General features: G+C 42.1%; 1 protein-coding gene across 2 annotated transcripts in view; it reads left to right on the top strand.

Annotated features, from left to right (window-relative positions):
• Window positions 1-266: 266 nt before the first annotated feature.
• The window catches only part of MAML1 (mastermind like transcriptional coactivator 1), a 39,899-nt gene continuing 19,132 nt past the window's right edge, over window positions 267-21,033 (top strand). The window contains exon 1 of one of the 2 annotated variants that reach the window (XM_016147738.2): window positions 267-843. In XM_016147738.2, the coding sequence (XP_016003224.2) occupies window positions 535-843 (309 nt within the window). In that variant the 5' untranslated portion in view covers window positions 267-534. Of the gene's footprint in view, window positions 844-12,163; window positions 14,222-21,033 lie in introns of those variants that run through there. The other variant, XM_036224380.1, reaches the window with a different exon arrangement.

The following is a 21,033-nucleotide window of genomic DNA, read 5'->3' as shown; positions in this document are numbered from 1 at the left end:
GGGCCTTTCGGACAGGGTTTCGGGGGCGGTGCTCAGGACGGGATCCCGTCAGTCACTCTTGGTTCGGTGCCCAGGACTGAAGCCCGCCCCTCACTTGAGAGTTCCTTTTAAACTCTGCTTGGGAGCCCCTCTGCGTCTCCGGCGTGCTTGCCCCCGCCCCTCGGGTGGCTCGCTCTTCCTCCTCTGATTGGCCGCAGTGCATGTTCATCAGCTGTGACGCCAAGGTCGCCTGCCGGTGCCCCGCCCTCTTCCGAGAGCCCTGAAAACAATTTTAAGATGGCGGCGGCGGCGGCGCGGAAAACAATGGGCCTGGGGCGGCGGGGCCAGGCCGAGCCCTGAGGTAGGCGGTGAGCGCCGGCCGGGGTCGGGTTAGCGGGGTCAAAGGAAGACCCGCCGCTGCGCGCTAGCCCGCCCCATAGCTCGCGGGGCCATGGCGCGGCGGTGAGGTGGCCGGCTGCCGGCGGGGAGAGGATCCCGCAGTGCCAGCCGGCCTGAGAGGCCCGCCCCGGGCCCGGCCCGTGCTGCCCGCGGCCCATGGTGCTGCCCACCTGCCCCATGGCGGAGTTCGCGCTGCCGCGGCACAGCGCGGTCATGGAGCGCCTCCGCCGGCGCATCGAGCTGTGCCGGCGCCACCACAGCACCTGTGAGGCCCGCTACGAGGCCGTGTCCCCAGAGCGCCTGGAGCTCGAGCGCCAGCACACCTTCGCCCTGCACCAGCGCTGCATCCAGGCCAAGGCCAAGCGCGCCGGCAAGCACCGTCAGCCGTCCGCCCCGGCTCCGCCGCCCGCCCCGGCTCCGCGCCACGACGCCGCCGACGGCCCCGAGCACGGCCGCCCTGTCGCGGTGAGTAGGGCGCGGGGAGCGGCCCCTGCCGCCGCCTGGGCCTCTCTGAGATGCGGCCAGTGCCCGCAGCTCCTCGGGTCTGACTTGGGGGAGGTTAATCTGGCAGGGTCTGAGCGGTTGTCACCTGCGTGAAATGACACCGGCGTTACTCGGAAAACATGACCGTGAAGACTTTACATTAAGGCCTCGGCTGGGAAGGCTGGTGAGCTGCTGCTGAAAAGTTTTTCTTACAGGCTTGATTCTGAAATATTGAGAGCTTAATTTGAACACACACACTGGCTTTAGAGTGGTAGTGGCTGCATTTATTCTGCAAATGTTTATTGGGTCTTTGCTTTTTGCTGGGTCAGGGCTTATATATGGGAATAAGTTGGCCTTCAGTTGACCAAGTCAAATATTCTAAATGGAAAAATCCAAAAATCTTTGGATACTTTCGTAAAAGGCGTTGTACTGCTCATTGAGTTGAATAAAAATGTAGGCAACCCTGAAATTGGTGAAATTGTGATCCCAGAGTGGTGTTGACAATTCCAGTTTTAATTTATAAGCCTATTTAAAATTTCTGATGATATTGGAGAGTTTATTGATAAATTATCATGCCCTTTGGGTTCTCAGTAGCTATTCAGATTTGTTGGCTAGAAGTTTTCCTCCCTGAAACTGACTTATAAGAGTTTTTTGCTGTTGGTAGTTTAAAACAAATGTTACCAAACTCATTTGTTCTGTGTATTTTAAATCCATGCCTTTATGGCCTGTCACCTTAGCTGTTGCAGTGCCCTTTCGGAACTAGTCTTTGGGCATTTGGTCTTTCTCCTTTACTCTCTGAATGCTGTGTTCCCCACAGGTGCTATTCTCTAGTTGAACTATTTTCCTTATTCTCTCCCACCTTCTCCTGGGCTGCTGGACATTTCATTGGTTATCGACTAGTCAGGTCTTCTGGTCCTCACTTTTCTCATCTGTAAACTGCAGATATGTTTAGCTTCTTATCTTTACGGATTCTTATAAAACTCAAAATAAATGATTGTGGATGTGAACATATTTTCACAAATGGTAAGGCTGCCTGCGGGACCCTCCTGCCATCCTTCAGATCCAGCTCATCTTCTTCCTCTTGAAAGTTAGTGACCACAGTAGCTCATAGCCATCAGGTTCAACTTTGCCAAAACATTTAGGAAATGTATTGTTCGTGCTATTTATTTTTAGCACATAGTCATATACTACTTTGTTCTTGTCTTGCCAACTAGACGGTAAGCCCTGGGAGGCAAGGAGGAGTTTGGCTCAGAATTCCATACACATCTTGGGCCCTTAACACGTGTTTATTGAGTGACTGATATTAAACTTGATAGTACTTTTTTATTCAGTAATTTATCCTCCTGTGCATTAACCTCAAAAAGCAAAATGGCTTAACTTCATGATGCTTTTCCTAATAATGCTTGTTCAAAGGAAGGACTTTGAGAGAGTAGTGGGTGGTCATTCCAATTTCAGTATTTAATGAAAGCGTGTAAAAATCTTAGTTTTACATGCAGTTTGTTTAAAGAGATTTAGAGTTTAGACCATATATGATATTTTTAGTCCTGAATTACCGAAGAGAAATTGGGCATGTTGTTTGAAGAGAAATTAATTCTGAGTGTTAGAACTTAAATCTAGCTTGTCAGTCATTCCCTTTGGGTGTCAGAGCCAGATCAGATGTGCCATGGTTTGTTGATGTGTTATCACATTAAACTCTGACCGGTGAATTTCATGAGTTTAAACTTTAGAGTGGAAATGCTCTTCCCTCTCCCCGCAAGGAAGAGGGCCCCTTTTCATTTCATTCTTGAGTGATTCTATCTAGTTGAGCTCTTTGGCCTTGGGATGGGCTTGTAGGATCAGTGTCACTAAGACCACAGTGACATTTTCCATTTTAGTGGCTCCTTTAATTCAAAGGGAAAAGAGTCCTTGCCCTAAGAAGGACTTTGGCTTCAAGAGAGAGCACAGCTTTGCACACAGAGAGGAAGAGTGATTGTTATTTTTGACAGTTCTATATATATATTTGATCTAATTAATATTTTTTACAGAAGGAATATTATTCTTTTCCAAATTTTCCGTGGTACTGTTGAACAGCTGTCTCATAGCTACAGTTACCATCACCAAACCATTTGTGCAGCTGAAAAGGGATCAAATTTACTAATAGAGTTCACCCTTAGGTTTTTTCCTCTCTTAGGATATCCCACCACAGCAAAGTCGTAACCACTCTCTGCTTACTCTGTTAGAGACGGATCAGAAACAGTGCTTCAGACTATCTAGTTGTCAAGGAATGACATTATTAGGTTTTCTTTATGCTATGTGCTCTTTAAAAACCAAATAGTAGTTTTCTAATGACAGTTAAGGTTGACTTCTTTTTAATAGGAATGCTAGATTATAGATAATTACCTCCCCACTTATTATAAATGTTCATTCTGTAATTAAAATAGTCTTTCACATAGCTTGAACATTTTCTTTTAGTAAAATGCTGTAAAGGTTTATGCCTTATCCCTCTATCCCACTGCTGCTTACTCCTTCAATAGTTGTGGTAGTCTATGTAGAAATGTGACAGTTGCATGCCATATTTTCAGTTTCATGGAAGTTGTCTTCCCTGCTTAGCTTTGGTGTACACGATCTCTGTTTAACTTTTTATTTGTACATCATTTGAAACTCAGAGAAAAGCTACACAAATAGTACAAAGAACATCTGCATACTCTTCACTTAGATTCTACCTATTGTCACCTCATTTGCTTTATCATTTGCATACCTACTCTCTCTCCTCTCTCCCCCTTTCTTCCTCTCCCCCTCTCTAAAACTTGTTCTCTGAACCACGTGAGAGAACACTTCACAAAACACCCAGTGTGTACCTTTTAAGGGTTAAATTTTTTATAATGATTTTGTGGTCCAAAATTATGTAAAGATTATTCAAATAAATTATTGCCAGGGAATAGGTATTTCTAAATATAAAACAGACATCGTGTTGTAATAATGTGGGATCGTTTTAAAGGAAAGGTGACTAATGTGGCCTTAGGACCCCTTTTCTTCCTGTAATATCTGGGACCTTGTCCTAGCACCCTCGTTTCTTTTTTATCTCCAGTGTCCCCTTTCCCACTGCATCCTTCCCTTCAGCTTGAAAGCACAAGCATATACTCTTTTGTCTTTTCTCACCCTCAAAATAGTGTTCCCTCTTCTTCCTTCCCTTTGCCCTTTCCATTGAACTTCCCATTTACTCAGTAGCCCATTGTAATCTGCCTTCTACCTCTTCTACTTTCCCAAAGATGCCCCCTGAAAGGACACCAAAGATGGAATTGCCAAATTTAGTGGCTTCTTAGTCATCATTCTTCTTGACTTCCTCCTTCTTAAGACTCTTCTCTTAGCTTCCACCCTCTTCTGATTTTCTTTCCAGCTTTCCGACAGGTTTTTTTCTTAGTCTCCTTCCTGCTTTCCTTTATTAATTCGTGCAACAAATATTTGAGTGCCTACTGTGGGCCAGAGTGTACTTTAGGCACTAGAAGTACAGCAGTGAACAGGACAAATTAAAACTGTTCTCGATAATTTTTAAAAAATTTCGAAAAGAGATTGATAATTTAAAAAATAACTTTAACTTATAATAAATGCTAAAAAAATTTAGAAGAGTAGTGTGATGCTGAGTGATTTACAGTGGCAGCTTTAGATAAGACACTTTGTCTTATGTTTGGCCTGAATGACAGGAGGTTGGTTATTAGTCAGCTGAAAGTCTCAGAAAAGAACATTCCATTTCAAACCACCAGCACAAAGTCTCTAAGGCAGGAACCTTCTGAGCTTGCATGAAGAACAGAGTTGACCAGAGTGCCCAGTAGGCAGCTGGTATGAGGTGGGTAAGCGAGGATCAGATCAAGTGTTGTGTGAGGCAATAGCCTGATTTTAAGCAGAAACATGATACTATCTGACTTATTTTTTCAAGGCCATTCTGATGCTGGATAGGGTTGGTGTGGGCGAGAGTAGATGCAGTTATGGCTTTTGCAGTGGTGTAGGCTGGAGCTGGTGGTAGTTATGGAGGTGAAGTGGAGGAGGTGGATTCTGGACAGCTCCTGAAGTCAGAAGCAACAGCTTGATGATGGACCAGATGGGTTGCAGGGGGGCAAGATGCGGGGTAATGTTGAGGGGAATGCTGAGTTTTTTGGCTTGAGAAACTTTCTTTGCAGACTTTGTAAGTATTAATGTTCTCTAGGCAACTACATCCTCTACTTTGTTACTCAGTCTGTTCCTGGGTAATGTCATTGACTCTTTCATAGCTTCATTTGTTATCTGTAATAATAAGATTCTCCAAATCTACAGCTTCTTCAGATCTTTCCTCCAAGGTTTAAATCCACGCTCCAACTGTCTTCTGGACATTTCCACTTTGATTTTCCATAGGTCCAAAATGGACTCTCTCTTTTTTCTGCCAGTTATATTCCTTTGGAGTATTTTCCCTAGTGCAGTCATCCAGAGTAGAAACCCAGAAATTGCCCACTCCTTTCCTTCACTTCTAGCTTCTGGTTTGCTCGTTTTTTCAGCCAACATTGAGCTCCTGCTGGGAGTGGGGAATTGTGCAGGATCTATGGCCAGCAGCCTAAAGGGATGTAAATAGTGAATGGTCGTTGCAAAGCCATGTTGAGGGCTTCAGAGCCAGTGGGACTCTTGGGGAAGGGATACTTCTCTGGGTGAAGTTTGGAAAACTTTAAAGATTTTGCTTTTTAAGTGGGTCTTAATATTTTGCCAGATGCTCTTCTCAAAGTGTGTTCCATGGAACACTGATTACAAGCGCTATATTAAAAGAGTTCTGGAGTCTAATGAATTTAGATGACACTGGGATAAACTAACTTAAACAGTTCCTTTGGGACATTTCCAAACCTTTAATATGCTAATATGAATGGAGAACTGAGTTGTTATCAAAGGATATCTAGTAGGATTTTGATCCTTGTAGAAAACTAAGCAAAAGCACAAAGTTGTGACGTGGAGTAGTTCTTTGAATTTGGGGCATAAAGTGCTGGAGGCTGGATGATAAAGCTGGAAAGATAGAAGTCAAATCATAAAAAGCCATATATTTGATACTGGGTGTTTGTACTGAATAATTTTGAAACATTGTGAATCCCTTCGCATTTTTATGTTGAACATCCAAAGCTTTTTATCCTAAGTTTTTAAGCTTATCAAAAATTATAATTTATTTACTGTGTTGATCAATTATATACTAAACTACCATAACTCAATTTCTTAAGTGAAATATACGTAATAAGAAATCTATGTAACACAGAGTTGTATAAAGTGCCACAATATTTAGTATGAATTAGCTATTTTCAAAAGAGAGAAGAAAAAGGGCAAAAAAATGCTTTTTATAGTTTCGGGGTATATAACTTCCAGAGAATTATTAACATTTAAAAATGAAATGGTTACATCACTTTTTAAAATGTAGCCAGTGGAATCTGAATACCTTAACAGTAAACTTTCAGCAGTCATTTAAAGAATGCTTTTCTTTGACAGAAATTTTAAATCCTTTCTTTCCTGGAACTTGGCATTTCTTGTATATTTGCCCTACATAGTTTTATTATAACATAATGCATGCTTGCAAATCTTTTTATTTGATAACTCTAGCATATTTGTTTAAAACAAAATTGAAATGAAAAACTTTTCAATTAACTTTTACCATAAAGCTCTAGCATATTTTTGCTCTTTTTAAAGTTAATTTTTCAAAAGAATATATGCAGCATTTGTAAGGTTCCGTGTGTTACAAATGTTTCTTATTTCAGTAAGTTACAGTAATTTGTACACAGAAAACAAAAAAAGCATTATAGATGTTTGTAAATAATTATTAAACAAAAAAATATACATTTATTAGAAATACCTTCCTGATGAGGTGGGTGAGGCTTCATTTTCCTCAGTTTGTTTGCATAAGCATAGATATTACTTGTTGACAAAATGATAATTCTCAATTCTATTTCTGGTTTTTTAAATAAATGTAATCCCCATAAATCCTTCACATAAGTAAATATAAAATGAAGAAATTTAGTTATAGCAAAGTTATTTTTTTTTTGGAACTTGAGTTTTGTGCTCAAAATTACATGGTGATGTATCATCAAAAATTAATTTACTGATTAACTGACAACTTGATTAGGTACACCTTCAATTTTATTGAAAGCAAAGACTTAGAAACCATCTGATTAAAAGGATTAATCAAGTCCTTAGTTTTTCACTTTCTCAATTAATGAGAAATGTAACACAAAGGCTTTATTTACCAAATCTTGTCACTTGATTATTGATTATATCTGTTATTTCCACAGAGGGACCTTATTTAATCTAATATACTTAAAACAGGTTGGGAAAATCAAAATACTGTTCATTTCAATACATCTTTGCCAATACAGTAGTTACTGATAAAATACTTTTATCTGCTTTAGATATATTTTCATCAAAACCTTAGTGCTCCTGCTATATCTTGGTTTATATGTGAAAAATATGTGCCATATAACCTGACAGTCTTCACTGTCAAATTAATCAGCAAATCAAACTCAGCTTTCTGTCAGAAAAAGTTTGGCTTCATTTTTCAACTGTACGTAATACATCCCCATACAGCCTCCTCACTTCTGAATTCTAAGGGGGAGAGTTCAAGAGCATGGAGCCTTGTCATGAGTCTTGTTGCCCATCAGATACAGTGCATTGCCTTCATGTTTCTTACCCATGTTTTCTCTTCTCTTTCTTGGAGCAGTCCTTCAAAGAGCTGTGCATTTTTTGATTAGTCGAGGGTGGTAACGTGGTGTGCTTCATTGAAAGCTATCACTACTCCTGCTGCCCGTTCTATGGTGTATCCGAATTCAAAGCATCCCAACTCCCAGGCCAAACTTAAGCAATTTAAGTGCTCAAGGGCCTTAAGGTCCATGGGGAACTATTCTGCTGAGCAGACAGCAGAGCAGAAAGCTGGAGAGACGAGTACGGGTGCACCTTTGAAGTGGCCTCAGCAGGCCTGGTAGAGCAGCATGCTACTAGGTGGCACCTGGAACCATGACAGTGAAGCCCCTGTGTGATACTCCCAAGATCCCCCAGAAGAGTACTTTGAGTGCAGTTCTTTCAAAATGATCTAATTTCTCTCTTAATGTCTTCACATGTATGCCCTTCCCCAGTCTCATAATGTCTGCCACCTCCTCACCATTCAGAACTCTGCTATGTGTCATCCCCTTCAGGACCCCTTCCCCAAGTCCCTCATCAAGCTGGACTAGGTGCTTAACCTCTGTCAACAACCACACTGATCTTTAGTTAGTGTGTTTGCTGCTCTCTGTGAGACTATGAGCAACCCAAGAGCAAGACCAAGAGTCTAGCACCATACCTGTCAGGTTTTTTGCAGTCAGCAAACATATGTTGAATGAATGTTAATGATATTGTGAAAGAAGCTCTGAATTGGGAGTCTGAAGCTGTATGTTTTTAGGCCGCGATCAATTCAAAAATGGAGTTGATGGAGGTAAGACAGTAGGTCCAGATTTGTACTTCCATGTTCGTTGCAGCCTCATTCACAATAGCCAAGAGACAAAGGCAGTGTAAGTTTTGTCAACAGATGAATGAATGAGGAAAATATGTATACACACAGTGGAATGTTATTTACCCTTAAAAAGGAAGGAAATTGTGTTACATGGAAGAACCTTGAGGATATTATGCTAAGTAAAATCAGTTGCAAAAAGATAGATACTTCATGATCACATATACACGAGATATCTAAAATAGTAACTCTTAGAAACAAAAAGTATAATGCTAGTTGACAGACACTGGAAGGCAGGGGGAGGGGGTATCATTCAATGGGTACAGAGTTTCAGTTTTGCAAGGTTAAAAAATTCTAGAGATTTGTTGCAGAACAACGTGCGTATATTTAACATTATTGTACACTTAAAGGTTAAGTGGTAAATTTTATGATAGAGGTTTTTGAACACCATTTAAAAAAATGAAGACATACCACATTCTATGAAAATTTTCTAGCAATTATAAGGGCTTCTTAATAAAGGCAATGAAATTAGACAGACAAGTCATTTTAAAGTCAATCTGTGATTCTTTGCCTAAATACAAAACAAGGAAGAAGTTTATATGTGTATATCTATTGCTATATAATATCTTTATTGCTGTATAGTTATGAATAAAGTCTGTTCATCTAATCAATAACAAAAAAGACTACAGGCCCTGTGTCTCAGGAAAGGAAGATAGTTCAATATTTACATGCAAATGGGATGAAGCTAATTATGCACCAGGAGTCAAAAAACCTAAATACAGTTTTGGCCTAAAGTAATTGTATGACTTTAGGCATGATACTATTCTCTCCACTCCAACTTCCTCATCTTTAAAAGTTGTTAAGGGAAGAAAAATTCTGAGAGACCAAAGATTGTAAACAAAGTGAAAAATTTTACCTCTAAGTAGGTAACCCAGTCTAGCACAGTCTAGGCTCTGAGGGTTGTGGTTCATGGGAGGAAAAATAGGGCAGTTCTTCTAAAGCCAGAAGATCACAACCATCTCTTCCCTTACTGGGAAAGCAAAGTCTCTGAGTGTTGCTGATTGGCTAATGATATCAGGACCTTTCCATGAAGGAAGCCCGGGGCTGGCTGGAAGTGATCTACCATAGAATGGGGCAGCTATCTTGTCTTGTCTTGTTCTGCCTTCAGCCGCCTTTTTAACATTCGTCCCCTTATCCATGTTATGGTTACTGTCATTTCACTTTCTGTTACCTATGGTAAATTGTAGTTTGAAAATATTAAGTGGAAAATTCCAAAAATAATTCACAAATTTTAAATTAAAATCCAACCATTGACATCTTTATGGCTCGATGATCTAGAATCACCCTAAAGCAGATCATCCTCTTTCTGATGGTAAACAGCAGCCTGATGCCTGCCCTCATTCACATCACTTCATCTTATCATGTAGGAATTGTATCATCTCACATTATTACAAGGGTGAGTACAATACAATAAGATATTTAGAGAGAAAGACCATGTTCCCATAACTTTTATTACAGCATATTGTTATAATTGTTCTGTTTTATTATTATTATTAATCATTTACTATGCCTAATTTATAAATTAACTTTACCATAGGTTTGGATTTGTAGGGAAAAATGTAGTATATATACGGTTTGGTACTCTCAGTGGTTTCAGACATCCACTGGGAGTCTTGGAATGTATCCCCCACAGATACATGGGGATGACATTAAGTGATGTGTCTGTCTTGTGATCACAGCATCTAGTCAGGTCTGCTTTGATGTAAGTAAGCTAGCTGGTCAGGTCAAAATAAAATTTTTAAAAACCAAACTCTAAATATAGTGTCAGTGAGTTGTCAGAGCAGTTTCATGTGCTAGATTTTATTTTGTCCAATTTTAAAAAACTAAGACTCATAGGTTGACTTGCCAAGGGTTGCCAGCTCAGTGGTAGGACCAGAATTCAAACAAAAGTAACAAAGCTCTTAGTCTTTTCCCTATGACATTTAGCTTCTGCACATGAAATCATACACGGGGAAGAACTTAATAGAACTTGGAAGTTTTCTTAGAAACAGATTGCTGGTTAATATGTTATTTTCACTCAAAGACGTTCTCTGTGGCAGAGGGGCATATGCATCAGAATTACTTAGGGCACTTTTTAACTATATATCTTCTTGCTGCTTCCTTTCCACCTCTCCCCTGACTTTTATCCCTTATCCCTGCTAAAATGAGTCTCTGTTATTTTTTTATTTTTTATTTTTTTAAATTTAGTTTTAAGTATACAGTACATTGGTTAGACATCTATAAACGATGCCCCCAGTTGCACCCTGCCTCCCCTAACTCTCCACCTAGCCAACATATTAGTGCTAACTGCTTTCTCTATGCCATGCTCCCCATCAGCTACTAAGTTGTACTTTTTTTAGCCCTTTACCCCATTCTCCCATACCCCCAAAATCACCTCCCGTTTGTCCATCACCAAATTGTCCACTATATTTGTGAGTCTGTTTTTGATTAGTTTGTTCTTTTTATTCCTTAGATTCCACATGTAAGTGAAATCATATAGTGTTTATTTTTCTGTGTCTGACTTAAATACCTTCTAGGTCCATCAAAGCAATATCTTTTTCCATCCCCTTCCTTTTCATATGTAGGGGTCTTGTTTTCTTATCCTTTCAACTACTCTCTACCTTTTGGTTGGAGCACTTAATTCTTTTCCATTTAAGGTACTTATTGATAGGAGTCTAGTTGTTACCATTCTTTATTCCTGTTTTTGTTACATGTTTTTTCTTCCTAAAGAAGCCCCTCCAACATTTCCTGTAATACTGGCTTGGTGGTGATAAAGTCCTTTAGCTTATTTTTGTCTGGGAAGATCTTTATCTGTCCTTTAAATGATAGCTTTGCTGGGTAAATTATTCTTGGCTGTAGATCCTGGGTCTTCATTCTGTCGAATATTTTTTGCCATGCCCTTCTGTCCTGCATAGTTTCTTTTGAAAAATAAGCTGCCAGTCTTATGGATGTTCCTTTATAAGTAATTATCTGTCTTTATCTTACTGCTTTTAATATTTTTTCTTTGTATTTAACCTTTGGCATTTTCATTATGATGTGTCTTGGTGTGGGCCTCTTTGGATCTCTGGTTTTTGAAATTCTCTGAGCTTCCTGGGATTTTATGTCCATTTCCTTCACCAGGTTAGGGAAGTTTTCCATCACTGTTTCTTCAAACAGCTGTTCAACATCTTGATTTTTTTGTACTTACGCCAGTCAGTCAGATATTTTGACCCTTAATAGTGTCCCATATCCTCCTTAAATTATTTTTATAGTCTTGGCATCTTTTTTCTTGCTATTCTGACTGAGTGTCCTGATTGGCTTTCCTGTTCTCTAGATAGGGCATTTGATCCTCTTCTTTATTCACTTTATTTATTCCATTGTTTATTCCATTTAATATACTTCTCATCTCATAATGTGTTCATTTCAGACTGGTTCCCTTTTGTAATTTCCATTTTTATGTTTTTTATCTCTCCATTGAAGTTCTCACTGAACTCATCTACATTTCCTAAAGTTCATTGAGCATATTTATAACCAGTGTTTTGAACTCTGCATCTTTTAGATTACTTGACTCCATTATATCTGGATCTCTGTTCTGTTCTCTCATATGGTTTCTCCTTTGTCTTTCCATTTTGGCTGCCTTTCCATGTCTGTTTCTATGCATTAAGCAAAACTCTTAAGTTTTGTGAAATAGGTGTTCAGTGGCACAGTCCTGCGAGGGGTTCAGCTGCAGGCCAAATTTAGCCCAAGCCTCTACCCCTCCAGGGCCACGTGTTAAGATTCAGCAAGCAATCCACTGATGCTGTGCTTATAGTTGCCTCAAAAGGCCATACCAGAAACCGAGGCCAGGTGCCACTAGAGTGAGTCTAGGTGCTGCTCATCAAGGAGCACCTGACTCACTGAGGCTATTCCAGGATGTGGCTTGGGTGGAGCTGTGAGCTGAAGGAGTTAGGGTTTCAGGGAATCGTCTGGGCGGAGTGACCTCTTTATCCAGTGCCATGGCTTTGGTGGTTCTGTGTCCATGCAGTGGGAAGGGGGAGGGCTCAACAGGGAACAATGGATACAGTCCGCACTTCTGCACAAGGTGAGTCTCACCTTGGCCCTCACTTCGACAGTGTCTCCTTGTAAGTCCCTGGTACCCTCTGCACGCAGCTGAATTGGCACTGGTGCTCAGAGTGAGCAGGTCTCACCACAAAAATCCATTCGTAGACACATCCCCTTTAAGAGGCTTCTGCTGCTGCTGTAGCCTCCGTCTCACTCAGCCGCTCAGGATCAGCAGCCCTGTGTCCTCTTTCAGTCCTACCTTCTGCTGTTGTAGGGTGCTTTCTTGGACTTCTCTCTAGTTATATGGCTTGTTCTTCTAGATCCCAGGTGATTTTTCCTTGTTGCCGCTCCTTGTTTCCGTCACAACTTTGATTTGGTTGCCAGAGGGATGAACAGAGCCTCTATCATCTATGCCATTTTTTCCCTCCTCTGAGTCACTGTTATTGTTTGGACTATATCATGTCCTTTAGTTGTGTGGGGTAGGTTAAATGTTTGCTCTCACTTCTTCACTCTCTAGGTCACATTATAAGCCCACACCCTTGCCATAACTTTACAGCAGACAGAGTGTACTTCTCCATTCCTTGATTTGGTGCTTGCACTTAGGACTTGCTTTAGCCAATGAGATGTTAATGAGAGAGATAAAAGGATATATTGTATTTATGGAACAAAAGCTTTTTAAAATTCAGAAAGGAAAATCTTGGAAATAGTTTTAAAATAGGAAATTATGTGGAAACTATACATATGAAATTAAGTAATTTTCCCAAAAAGTAAAACCCCACAAAACAGATGGAAAATAGAAAATTTGAAGACCAGTGTAGGAGGTCCAACACCTGAATAACAGAAACTACAGGAAGAAAACAGAGGAAATAATTAATAAAATAATTTGAGAACTGAAAGGCATGAGTTGCCAGATTAAAAGGGCACAGCTGGGAAAAAAGATAGACTCAGTCCAGTTATAAAATTTCTGACAGTAGGTTTAAAAGATTCTACAAGTTTCCGGGGGGTGGGGTGGAGGGGAGGGATACTAGGTCACATATCAAGAATCAGATATATCTTTGGACTTCACAGCAGCAACATGGTAAGCAAGAATAGTGTAGTACAAAACCTTCAAAATTCTGAAGGAAAACTATTACAAACCTAAAATTCTATACCTAGCCAAAGTATACACTAAGAACTAGTATAGAATAAAGTTATTTTCAGAGATTAAAGGTTTAAAAGTTTTTGACTGCCATATACCCTTTCTCAAGAAGCTACTGCAAGAAATACACCAAAATTGAGATTAAATCAGGAAAGTCAGACATAAGACACAGGAAGCAGGAGACCCAACATAAGATGAAGAAAAGGGATCTCTTGGCAGATGGTGAAAATGATCCCATGATGACAGCCTTACACTAGACTTGGAGGCAGCTGAGCCATACTGCAGCAGTGTTACTGCAGAGACAGACTTAACACTAAGTCCTCTTTTCCATCAGGTCATCTTCCTAACCCGAGCACAGAACGCCTAGGAGAACTTGGCCCAGATTCTCATGAGGACATGCATGTCACTCACAGAAGTTCTCAATTGTCCCTAAGAGCTGGCAGTGGGCCACAGTGGGCTCAGGAATAGGGCATACAAAGCAGCCCACTCAGTCTTCCTGCCCTTCTGCTGCACGTCCACTGCCTGGACCACACACTGCAGTCTTGCCAGGAGCCCGGCTGTGGAGCCCTGTTTCTCAAGACTCGTTCTTGACTTTGCTCACAACTTCCCCAGAAGGGGCCTCATCACCTCCCAGAGAAGTGGAAGTCAGACCACGACCTCAATTCACTTCCACCCAGCGGGGGCCATGCTGCCCTCTCCTTGCCCAAATGGTGTGTGCTCACTCCCCACATTCAAGACTAGGCAGTTTATTGTTTGGGGACAGGTTACAAGAGGATGGTAGAGCTATAAATAAAAGCTGTTAACACAAGAGTTAGGATATTTGTTGTATGGGAGGCTGAAGAGGGGATGCAAGGACTTCTGAGAGGGGCTCCTCAGAGTTAATATGTAGATGAATCATCTCTATAGCTTGTTAAACTGCAGACTTTAAGGCAGGTGGGGAGGCTGAGAGTCAGCAATTTTAACCTTCTAGGTGATGCTCGTTCTGCTGGTTCTGGGACCACACTGAGTGCCAGAATTCTAAAGTGGTGGAACTGTTGTTTCTTACCTTGAGCAGTTGGTACACAGCATTCATTTTATTATTACTTTTTACATTGTTGTATATGTATGATACCTTTCACAACAAAAAAGTTTTAATTGCAACGAAAAAATATAATATGAAAAAGGTGAGTTGAGCAATAAGCCTGGAGATATAAGCATGTCATATCCTAAAAGCCTTGCATACTGTACTAGTCAGGGTTTTCCAGAGAAACAGCACCATCAAGAGACATAGATATAGACACACAGAGAGAGAGATTGATCAATTTTAATAAATTGGCTCACAGTGATGGGAACTGGCAAGTCCCCAAGATCCACAGTTGGGAAACTGGAGACCCAGGAGATCTGATGGCATGGTTCTAGGCCAAATGTTGGCAGGCTTGAGACTCAAGAAGTGCCAGTGCTTCAAACTCAAGGCAATCAGACAGGAGGAGTTTTCTCTTATCAGCCTTTTAGTTCTGTTCAGGCCCCTAGCTGACTGGAAGAGGCTCATCCATATAGGGAGGGCAGTCTACTTTACCATGTCTGCTGATTCAAATGTGAATTTGCTCCAGAAGCACCCTCACACACACTCAGAATAGTGTTTGATCCAATATCAACATCCTATGGCTCAGTCAAATTGATGCACAGAATGAATCCTCACAAGTATCACGGCAAGGAGCCTGCACTTGACTTTTTTATGTACGGTGGAGAGCCAGTCAAAGGATTTAAATCATGGTGAACCATGAGTAAATTTGTGCCTTAGGGAATCTTTGCAATGGTGTAGAGTGGATTAGGGGTGAACATAGGTGGTAGAGAAGGTTGGCAGCAAAGAGACCAATAAAAGACTATTTTATTGGTCTCAGTAAGAAATTGGTAGGAGGAGCTAGAAAGTGGCAATATGGGAACACGGGAGAAGGCTAGATTCTGGAGATATTAGGATGGTAAAATGAACAGGATTTGATTGATTGAGAGTTTGGGGAGGAGGAGGAGGTAGGGATGAATCACGAGTGTCTGATTTTTGAGATTCCATTTTCTGAGCCGAATTGGGAGAGTCCCTGCAGGGTAAGGGTTGCTGGGAAGTTGTATTTAGTCACGTGGGCCATAGGCCTTGGGCCTCATTGGTGAGTTTTGGCAATGCAGCTGAGGAGTGGCAGGAGCACGAGGTGGGAAGCTAATCCCCAGCTTCAAGTCTGCAGAGGTCTTGAGCCACAAGCCCCTTTGGGGCCTTGTCGAAGGGGCACGGTTAATGTTGCACTGGCCCCTTGATAGTTTTCCTGCAGGTTGTCCATTTCACGTCAAGAGAGTGTAACCTTTCTACATTTCTGTCTTAAACGTTTTTATTAGAAAAAGCTTAGAATCCATGTCAGAAGTTGGATTCTGTATTACAGTGTGAGCACATGCATGCAGCCTGTGTAAGTGTAGAGTCAAGAATTTATGTGTTTTCTGTGTACTGTACCAGCCTGCAGTATGGCAGGTGGATGTTTGCAGCTCATCCCCCCCAGGGTTTTCTACTATGCCTTCAAAGATTGTTAAGATATGAGTATCTATCACTCCCGTGTTTACTACACACACATGCATGCATGCACGTACACATGTACACACGCATGTGTGATTCTTGCTGATCCTCTTCCTCTTCACTCTGCCCTCCCCAAGCATAAATTGCCTTTCTTGTGAAATGGTGCTAACAACAGCACCTGCTTTGCAGGGTTGCTCTGCCTAGCACAGAAGAGGTGCTTAGTAAATGGTAGCTCTTAGGACAGCGGTCCGCAACATTTTTGTACCTAAGAGAATGTAATGCCTGATGATTTGAGGTGGAGCTGAGGCAGTGATGCTGGAGCTGAGGGAGTGGCTGCAAATACAGATGAAGCTTCACTCACCCTCCCGCCGTTCACCGCCTACTGTGTGGCCCAGTTCCTAACAGGCCATGAACCGGTACCAATCTATGGCCTGGGGGTTAGGGACTCCTGGTTTAGGAGATTTCTTTTTAATGTTTATTCTATTTTGATCTCCTGATTACTTCTGTTAATCAGGCATGAGCTTTTCCCAGAAGATCTGGCCAACCGTGGAGTGTTTTGGTTTGACAGACTAGCCAGTCCCAACCAACAGGCAGAATTTAGGTATCTGTTTACTGAACAGTGATGACGAGTCAAGTCCCATTCTAGAGGACGGGTAAGTAAGGGAGTGACCCTTCCCTAGGAACTGACGGAGACTGCTGCTGTTCTGTATTATATGGGCCACACTGGAGGATGACAGAAAAAGCCTGTGACAAACTGCAGTCCCCTCAGGAAACTGAGGAAGACTTTAAGGTGGGCACTTCATACTCCCTGCTGCTGAGTGCTGGCGTATGCCTACAGACCCTGCTGTGCTCCTGGTAAAACCACTTCTCTGCCCACCTCCTTCCTTAACCCCACACACTCCACAGCATCTCCCCATTGCCTCTCCACTACTATCTGCCATCACTCACTGTGCTCTAGCCACATGCCAGCTGTCAGGGACATTCTCCCAGAGACCCTTGGGCCAAACCCTATCAGCAAACCACAGCATTTTCACCTTCAACACACATCCAGAATTGGCCATTTCTTCTTATCTGTGCCACTACCACCCTGGTCTAAGCCGTCATTTCTTTTATGAGGATTATTGCCTCCTAATTGGTCTCCCTGTTTGGCTTACCCTCCTACAGTCTGCTCTTCACCTAGCAGCTTATTCACCTGCTCCAACTCCACCAGTCTTTCTATGGCACTGAGGGAGAAGCCAGCCCTTAACCAGGGCCCACAGCCCTGTGCAGTCTGGGACTTTGTTCCTCCTGTCTGCTAATCCCTCTCTCCCATCCCCCCAGGTTCTCTCTGGCACCATCTCTTCATGCTCACCACCACCACCAGGCATGTTCCCCCTCAGCCTCTGCACTGCTGGACTCTCTTCCAGAGATATTGGCCCAGTTCAATCTCTCATCTCTGGCAAATGGCTCATGCTTCTCAGTCTTTGAGGCCTTTCCTGAGTACCTTATTTAAAATCATAAGCCCCCAAAACTTCCTTTCTTTCTGTGCTTTTGTTCTTGGGAGCAAAAGCCAACTACTGTGGGCTCCAGGGGAGCAAAGGGTTCGTTTTGTTCCCTGCTGTATCCCCAGTACCCAGACAGTGGGTGGCTGGCTTTGAGTGCCAGCTGTGGGGGACTCCTGTTGAATACACTGAATGAGATCACAAGGAGTCTGGGAAGAAGGGAGGAGGGGCAAGGTTGAATACTTCAACAAGGAAGGTCCCATGCAGAGTGTCTTAGTGTGTGGAGTGACCTGGTGTGTTTGCTCAGCTTTTCTGACATGGGAGGGCAGGCTATATGAGATGTGCTGCCAGCACAAGGCGACAGGTACAGGGACACTATCCCAAAAACTGAAGTCTCAGGCTAGTTTCTAGAGCTGTACTGTTCCGTACAGTAGCCACCAGCCACAAGGGCTGTCAGGCACTTGAAATGTCCCTAGTCCAAATTGAATTGTACCAAAGGAATAAACTATAAGCACTGGGTTTTGAAAACTTAGTACCAAAAAACAGTGCAAAATAAATTATCTCTTTTTTATATCACTTATATTTAAAATGATAATATATATTGGGTTAAATAAAATATATTAAAATTAGCTTCACCTGTTTATGTTTAGTGTGACTACCTGGAAGGCTTGTTAAAACTGTTACCCGGGCCCCACCTCAAGTTCCTGTGTCACTAGGCCTGGGGTAGTACCTGAGAGTTTGCATTTTTAGTAGTTTCCCAGGCAATGCTACTGCTGCTGGTCCAGGGCCACACTTTGAGAATCACTGCTCTATAACAAAAGAGACTGAAGTTATTTTTGAGGTGGGGAGGGGAAGAATTTAAAGAGGAAAAGTTAATCTTTGCAAAGAGAGATGTTCCCTCTCAAGGAGGAGGGAAAGAAAAGAGTTGATTAAGTAAATATACTCAGAATTTTGAGGCAAAAAAGGGATATTTGAAGGAGTCATAAAAGTTGGTCTTTGAGAAATGACTTTGAATGAAATTAGATCTGTGTTCAAATCCTGGTTCAGCACTCATTTTCCAAGTTCTTTAACTTTTTTCGGCCTCAATGTCTTGATTCTTAAAATTGGGGATAAAGTACAACACAACACTAACTCCCAAGGCTATCCTGAAGATTAAGTCGACTAGCCCGCCTCCATTACTGGGCAGAGAAAGAGTCCATGAAACTGAAAGACAAATATCCATGAGACTAATGAACAGTAATGTGACTGAGAAGGGAAGCCACAAGGAAGGTGGGAGGGTTCATTCTGGAAATGGTCTCTGGGTACTGATTACTTGCGAAGCATTGTATCTGGCACTAAGGATGTAAATAAAGGGCAAGGTCGTTATCTTTCACAGAAGGGGGAGATGCAGAGAAACAGGTCTGTGAGTATTTACAGCATGGCTGTAGTACTTTATCGTGAATGTGAAGCATAAGTACTATGGACAAAGTTTTATTTAGAGCACTAGGGATGCAATTAAGAACTTGATTATGGGTAAATGATTAAGGGAAGATGTTACAGAGGAGTTGATGTTTGGGCTAAATCTTAAAGGACTAGCAGAAGGTCCCCAGGCTAGAACTATTTTCTTAGTCCTGAAAGGAGTTTGGTTTAAGTCGGGGCCTTAAGGGAACAACATGGGATAAACGAGAAGTGCATTGGGATCAAGTCAAACAGGCCCTTATGTACCAGGTTAAGGAATTTGAACTTCATATGTGATGGAGAAGGAAGGATGGATTTTAAATGGTTCAGGTGTGTGTTTTATAACAGTCACGCTGTTAATAGGTAGGTTAGAAGAGAGGGAGAATAGAAACAGATCAGCATAAGGTTATTCAGTAATCTACGTAGATAATGAGGAGTTGAACTAAGATGGAGGTGGTTTGGGGAGCTCTCACTGAAGAGAAGTTTAAAAGATAGAATCAGCAGAACTCAATGTCGGGTCACCTGAGAGGACAAAGATTGAGCAACATACCAAGTCAGGAGCATGAACGAGAGGAAGGGAGGAAGACAAAGAGCCGAGTTTGGAGGATGTCCTTCCTGTGTCCACGTGGAGAGTCCTAGTTTACAGTCAAATATGCAAGTCTAAAGCACAGGCGAGAGGGCTGGACACATACTTACCGGGAAGTGTCTGCTCAGGAAGTATTCAGGTGCCTGCTCTGTGCAAGGTTGCTAGTCTGTGGCTTAGGCCCTGAGTGTGGATGCAGGTGACAGCAGTGAAAGCGGATAAAGGCTCCACCGGCGTCATCACTGAAGGAGCAGGCATAACAAAGGGCAGCCTGCAAGGAGTGGGCTTAGAGGCAGAAGCAGGTCCAGAGTGCGGTAGGTCGTGTGGGCCTCAAGGAAGAGGACACTGTGTAGAGAAGGGAGGTGTGGCCATTAGGTCTCGGTGCCTCGGGAAGGGCAAGGAGATGCAGTTTGGTATGTGTTCCTTGGATTTAAGAACCAGGAGATCGGTCGCCTTGGTGAGTATGACATAGTAGAGACTCTCGTGTTTGAAGAAGCTTTGAAGTGAAGGGAAAGGATTAGCGAACTTTAAGACCTTAATCAGCTGCCCAGTAAGTGACAGCAAGGGGCCTCACAGCCCACCAAGAAGTGGCTCTTCTCCCCTTCTCCTTCTATTAAGATGAGGAACTAGAGCTGGGGATGTTTATTAATTTGCCTATGAGCACACAGTAGTTAAATAGTTAACCGAACCAGAGTTCAAATCTGCCTAGCCGTGCTGTGGGAACGCTGAAATACTATGTAGGTTAGGACAGAGGGCAAAAGATGGGAGGTGCTGGGCATTTGTCCACACTTAGGGGAAGGAGGAACTAGTAAAGAGAGAGCCAGATGGAAAATAGAGAAAAAGATCGTGATTGAATGAATGAGGACCTTGAAGAGGTTGGAGGAGGTGAGTGGGGTCGAGAACCCAGGTGGAGGGCTTGGCCTTGGAAGGGAAGGGCATCACTCTTATATGCATAGTCCCTCCGCTGAGTCAGAATTTCCCTGTAAACGGGAAAGTTGGGGTTAGATTTTTAGGAGTTGTCATGACACATCTTTTTCATACTCATATGAATGCCTGACTGGATTCATAGAATAACAGTTTCAGAGGAATTAAGTGACCTCAAATATTATTCCAAAATAACCCTTCTTTGACCCTTTTTGTCTACCAGCCAGTTGCTCTCCTCATTTTTTTAACAGCTTTACTGAGATATAATTTACATACCACACAATTCATACATTTAAAGCATAAAATTCCATGGTTTTTACTTTATTCACAGTTGTGTGACCGTAAGCATAGTCAGTTTTAGAACATTATCATCACCTCAGAAACCCTGCATCCATTAGCCTTATCCATCAAACACTGCCCCCTTCCCAGCCCGGGTAATCACCAATCTCCTTTATCTACATCTCTTTTTAAACTAAACTTGGGAAAGAACAGTTCATACTATTTGCTCACCTTGGAGTTATTTCTCACTCAAGGGTTTTTATTCCAGTCAGTCTTCTGGAACTG

Source organism: Rousettus aegyptiacus, unplaced genomic scaffold (assembly GCF_014176215.1).
Source record: "Rousettus aegyptiacus isolate mRouAeg1 unplaced genomic scaffold, mRouAeg1.p scaffold_m13_p_7, whole genome shotgun sequence".
In the NCBI taxonomy this organism is placed as follows: Eukaryota; Metazoa; Chordata; class Mammalia; order Chiroptera; family Pteropodidae; genus Rousettus; species Rousettus aegyptiacus.
Note: the sequence above shows the minus strand (reverse complement) of the source record. Positions and strands in the feature narration are given on the sequence as shown.